The sequence below is a fragment of the Azolla caroliniana genome, unplaced genomic scaffold (genome assembly GCF_043228905.1).
Source record: "Azolla caroliniana isolate FFs.n. ecotype wild unplaced genomic scaffold, voAzoCaro1.0.p SCAF_13, whole genome shotgun sequence".
NCBI classification, from domain to species: domain Eukaryota; kingdom Viridiplantae; phylum Streptophyta; class Polypodiopsida; order Salviniales; family Salviniaceae; genus Azolla; species Azolla caroliniana.
In genome coordinates this window covers 1,143,174-1,149,382 of record NW_028230448.1, presented here as the reverse complement: position 1 = coordinate 1,149,382, position 6,209 = coordinate 1,143,174, and the positions used below count along the sequence as shown (strand labels likewise).

General features: G+C 37.0%; 1 protein-coding gene across 1 annotated transcript; it reads right to left on the bottom strand.

The window, feature by feature from the left end:
- Positions 1–2,465: 2,465 nt before the first annotated feature.
- LOC147855924 (uncharacterized) lies at positions 2,466–5,082 on the bottom strand. Its single transcript, XM_087329289.1, has 2 exons — positions 4,899–5,082; positions 2,466–4,310 (listed from the first exon to the last, which is right to left on the bottom strand). The coding sequence occupies exon 2, from the start codon at positions 4,305–4,307 to the stop codon at positions 2,538–2,540; it is 1,770 nt and encodes a 589-aa protein (XP_087185415.1). The 5' UTR covers positions 4,308–4,310; positions 4,899–5,082; the 3' UTR covers positions 2,466–2,537.
- Positions 5,083–6,209: the final 1,127 nt, after the last annotated feature.

Sequence of the window (6,209 nt, the reverse complement as noted above, 5' to 3'; positions counted from 1 at the left end):
CCCCTCTCTCCAATCAAGCTATTGAGGTAATCTGCCGCTTCTTGGCCGTAGTCTTCTTGTAGCTCTGGCAATTTTAAGATAAATAAGGCTGTAAACATCGGCTTAAACATTGCCAAAAAACCTGGTTTCTCTTCATCCTGCCCATCTTCTCAGTCTTTATATACCTTTCTCTGCCTTTTTCCAATGCAAGATTCATAACTTGTCCAACCTCTTGTACCTTCAACCCATATTTCCCGAGCTAGTGCCATAGTTGGAAATCAATATGTAAGTAGTAAACAAACCGATCTACACAAAAAACAACAAACTTGTCACCTCTATTAATGACATTCCACACGACTAAACCGAGAATCATTGCACCCATAATAGTTCCTTGATTGAAAAACTAAATTGCATGTTTGAATTTAATGACTAGCCTTATAACACCTATCCTCAAATCGGTATCTATTTAGTCTTAGACACTTTGGAATCACTAAGACTACCCTTTCAAGTTGAAAATCACTAGAAATATTTGAAAATTATGATGCATGGAAATGGGCTAGCTCAAAGTTAACTATATAGAGAAACCAAGCACCTAGGTGGCTGTTTCCGCCAATGGTTCCCATTAGTGGACAAGAGATGTAAATATGTATAGTTGTGGTACAAGTAAGTTACCATAGTTGTGGTAATCGGATAACTTTGTTGTAAAAGTGTAGGTGGGATAATTCTGTAGGGGGTGGGGATTTATGACCAAATTTGTGGGGGGAAGGATAAAGTGAGTTTTGTTGAAATTGTTGCTATTTTGGGAGTTGTTGGATAGTTCAATCCCTCGAACGTTAGGCCTTGTGGATCTTAATGTTTGAACTTTGATGTATTTTGTTTGCTAACTAATGCGAAGCAAAGTTTTTTTGGTTAAAAAAAAACTATATAGAGAAACAATTCATTGTTGATGAGGAATTAAGGTGCGTTGATGCCAGTTTTTGTAATCGACCCATTGACTAAGTATATTTACAATAATTTAGTACTTACTTGAGGGTATAAGTTTCACGTAAGAGTCAAAGGTAGAATAGACGAAGAGTTACATATAGTAACTCCATCAAACAAATGTAATAAAGAGCTTTTAAAACATTCCATCCATAATTGCTTCTTTACCTATTGATCTATAAAGCCTCAAATCATTGAGGTGTCCCTAAATCCAATCCAATTCACAAACCTTTATAGTAATGGCAAATTCACATACACTCCACTCCGTTACTTAATATTTGTCTCTTCTAGATATATCTTCATAAGTTCTACTTTGAGTTAATATTATTTGGCTACACGCCATTGTCCCCTTTGGATTGGGTTGAATTCAATCTTATTGGACAAAATTTCAACGAAGGGTTGTGTTTATCTGGTACATGTTTTGTCCCCTTTTCCTAATGATATATATCTAGATGCACAATTGTTCCATGGAGTGTGACGATTTCCTTGATCAATATTTTATTTGTTTTTGTATGTTTCATAGTATTTATTTGTTTTCTCCTAATGGATGTCTCAACCAAAGTGGGTTTCAATGTCCAACCAGTGTGCATGTAGATGACAGATCAGACTCTTAGTTGAATTGTTTACCGAAGCCATCAGTGCTTGGCAATGGGGTTCAAATGTTTTTGTACATTTGTCTTGTTGTCACTTCACACCGTGGAGTTTGGCTTCCTTTTATGCAAAACTTGCACACTAGTTTTTTGAGTAAATGATGTTGAGCAACCTTCTCCACCAACTAATAACGTTGCGTTCCCCAAGGATTGAAAACATTTTATCATACAACACTATTGAAAACTTTGTGGAAATTTTTGTATCAACCATCCCTAATGACAATCATAATTTGACCTTCACTTATTAACAAGATACTTGATTAGCTTTCATATCCTACCTTAATGATGGTACAACAACAAGTAATGCTCAAGAAAGGTCATGCAAATTAAGAAAACAATCACATCTTGTTTGCTATCCACATAGACAACTGCAAAATTTTCTAGTCTTGTAGGACATAATAGAAGTCTCATAGTGGAAGCCAACCATAAATCCTTCTACTTGGAGAAGGTTTGAGAATATTTGAGAATATCATGAAGCAAGCTTTAACACCTTTTTATGAGAAAGGCTCCAAAAGGTCAAAGAAAACCAGCACAATGCTACGAAATTATCAAGAATTGAAATACAAGAACAAGAGGTAATGCAAACATCCCAACAAATTTAACCATATCTTTTTTTTTCGTTATGTTATTTTTCTTCTAAGTTTTCATTGAGATATTCACCATGCATCAATTTTGTATCAAAGCACGTTTTTCAAGGGTTTATGTTGGCTTTGAACACAATACTTTTACATAGTACATACCAACAACAAAGGTACAAACACAAGTGGTGATATGTACTCTTAAAATTTCTAATACTTCCATTGTAATTGTTGTGGTAAGGTTTTGGAAAGCACAAAATTTTCTCGTAGGGAAAAATTTCCAAAAGTTTGCATTGGATTATATTAAAGATTGACACCATTTTTTACATAATAATTTAAGGATAAAAGTTTAACACTTCTTGTTTACACCATCCTTACTGATGTATTGCCTCTTGATCCATCTTATCCTAGGAAAGAGGCATAGGATGGCGAAAGTAAGACAATAGACCACATAGATTTTCCAAGTAATACGAGGTGGTTTCAAAGAAACAGCAGGATGGAAAACCAGGACATAGTAATGAAGACCAACCAGAACTGTGACAAACCATTGAAGTGAGGAGGTCATTTTCCCCAGCAATGTGTCGGATTTGCAAGAAGCGATAGTATTTAAGGTTTGCATTATGAGGTATAACAAGTAACCCAAAGCTTGGAAGAACTGAAGAGAGAGATATCCCGACAAGTTGTTCGCAAAGACGAAGGCCATGGGTTCGAGGCCGATGACGAAAGACATGAACCAAAGGGTAGCGAAATACGCGGTGAGATAGATATTGACAAAGTGCAAGAACTTTTGCAATGACAACAATGCTCGGATATGATCGAAAAGGATAATAACTATCCCCAATGGCAGGAACAAGAGGCCATACGAGATACATGTTGCAATGGTGGGTGCATATTCTTTCCCGACCAATGGGGAGAAGCTTTCCGTTATTTGTTGGTTCGCGAGATCGAAATAGACCTTGGAGGTTTCGGACCACTTTTGCACATCCGGGCGCAAGTGGTCGGCCACTTTTCCGGCCGTTTCTTGGAGTGTGCTCGGAAAGTCGACAATTTCTTGCATTATATCGTAACTCTCATCTTCATCATCCATGGAATTCGTTTCCGGATTCGTTTCCCGCATGGGTTCAAAATCATTCCCTCTTTTCAATTCTTGCAGTTTTGTTTCGATATCTTCTTGAGCTTCTTCATCGGTCATCTGGTCTCTATCGTGTTCATGACTTTCATTCTCATTCAACATTAGGGTATTTACAACATCTTCTTCTTCCTCTTCATTTTGTTGCCTCTTCTCCTTATCATCATCATCACCATCTATATTTTCATTCTCCACTTCACTAGTGTTTCGACTGACTTCCTTTGTTTGCGATTCTAGCTCAATCTCATTCTCTACCATTTTGATAATCTCCTCTTTAGGCCTAACCTCATCTCCCACAGCTCTCTCCTCTTTCACATGTTCTTGTTTTTGAGCTGCTTCTTCTTCAACTCTCTTTCCTAGTGCTTCGGTTCTGTTCTTCTCTCCGATCTCAAAATGGATGATATCAGCCTTCTGCGCTATTTTCTCATCTAATCTAGATCCATTTCTCGCCTCAATGTCAACCTTTTCAGCTTGTTGAATTCCAACAACATCTAAAGGTGTTACCCAAGTTTGATTGTTGGCCTCTTTAGGAATCTTCTCCATCTTAACATCTTCTTTATGAGGCTCTATAGTAGTTACATTAGTGTTTGATTCAACTGTCAAAGACTCGGTAGTTGTATTATCAACCTTGGTCTCAGATTTGGCCTTCTGTTTGTTGACCACTTCTGGCTGAGATAGTCTCGACTTTATCTTTCCTTTTTCAGTTGTTGCCACTTCAATGGGTGCTATATTTGATTGATTTTCCAGAATAGTGCTATTTTCTAGTTGGAAATCCTTGCTCACTGTTTTTGTCTCCACTTTCTCTGTTTCATCTTTGGTGATGGAGCCATTTTCTTGTAGCATTTTTCTCCAAGAACTGCCAGGATCGAGCTCTAAGTGTGTGAGACCAGATCCCTGTTTCTGATAACTCTCTACAGGACTCCATCCAGCCTGCAAGAGTAGGCATGTGCAAATGATGGTAGAACACCCCACTATGTTCATTCGCTTCATCAACTGCATGTAACAACAAGTCGCATTGATCCTTGATCATAACCAAACCATAAAACAATCACATACTATCCCCTAGATATAATCAATTATGTAAACCCACTGTGCTTTGTCTTGTGAGAATCAAAATGCACAATTTCAGAACCATTAACAGATTTCTCACTCGATAGTAACTGATGATAACATGTATGAATATATTATGCAGTAACATGTACATGTTTATGTGGATCATATGCATGTACATCATGGATGCACATTGAGAATCAAATCCTATGAGGATCTAAATGCTTTTCCCGAATGAGGTTCATATGGTAAATCACATCAATGGAAGAAACCTAAAATGAGAATTCATATGCTAAATCAGATCACTCGAAGAAACCTAAAATGAGAATTCATATACTAAATCATATGAATGGAAAAAACCCAAAATTTGAGTTCATATACTAAATCCCATGAATGAAAGAAACCCCAAATGAGAATGTATAAACTAAATAGTCCTTGGCAGGAACCCAAATGAGAATTCATATACTAAACGGAATCATTGGAAGAAAACCAAAACGGAAACATGATGAGGGAATGGATGGATGGCTTTACCTTGTTTAACCTGGAACCGATGCAGAGGATTGTGTGTGATAGAAAAGGAAGAAGAAGAAGAAGAAGAAGAAGAAGAAGAAGATATGTTCTGGGTCGTCTGCACGTTCATTGCACGTCGCAGGCAGGGGGGAAAACATCTCTGTGGTTTTCAGTACTACGTCGAGTCGCCTCCAATGCACGTTTTCTTCTTCTTTTACTGTCTTTTCTTTTCTTTCTTCTTGTTTGTAAAAAGCCCCTTCTTTCTACTCTGTTTTTTTTCTCTCTCTATGTGATATCAAAGGATTTTGTTGTATTGATGATATATACTGTATATACATATGAGTTACCAACAAAGTGTTCCAGATTAGATAAACACACTTGCAAATAAACCCTAAATCTCTACAGGATAAAACACATTGTGAAGACAGGTCGAGAAACAGCATACAAAAATGCATTACCCATACATATGTATTATCCATCGAAATCATCGCATGGTAGAGAAGGAGAGATGAGCAGATACGCTCAGATGGATCTTTGATCATGGGAAAACATAAACTTCTTTCTAAGGAATGGATCCGAGATCTAACCTAAACCTTGAGCCTAGACGCCACAGGCATGAATTGAGTCTATAGTAGTAAGAACCGTAGCTACACCCATTTAATGGTGGTGTTGGAGGCCTAAGTACGAGATACATATTGGGGGAACACATTCACGTTGTGATGGATGTTTCCTTAGGCCTTACTATTTGGCAATTCTGTTTAATGGAATTCACAATTTGGATATAATTACATTGAAGCAACAACTCAACCTCTTCATGTCTTTGTGTTGGTGCCAAATTCAACATAAGGTTGAATTGATTGTTGCCATGATTATTGAGTTCTAACCATCCAATGTTTCTCTGGTCTAACCAAGGGTGGGTTTATTCTCTTTAATGGTTCCACTAGTGTCCCAAGTCATGTTAGTGCACATCCATGGTACAATTTTCTTGGTTGTTTCCTCGCAAAGAAAGTAGTGCACATGAGAAGAAACATGTTCAACATTTTCAAACCAATCGTCAAGAAACTAACCCATGCCATCACCATGGCCTTCATCATCATTATGTTGAATAGAATCATATTTTCCACCATTGACATTGCTTGTATATTGTTGCCTCAATCACTTGTAAGTGTTCAAACTAGTCTATGTCAATGTCTTCATGAGTTTATAATACAATTTTGTTACACTTTTTTAAATAACACGTTTGAAGACATTAAAAGAAATAAGACACGCACAAATCATGTCAAAAGTTTGTATTCCATCATATAACACAAGGAATATGTATTAGTTTAGATA

Coding starts and splice junctions, on each gene's coding strand:
- LOC147855924 (XM_087329289.1), bottom strand. CDS start 4,307: ATGAAGCGAATGAACATAGTGGGGTGTTCTACCATCATTTGCACATGC.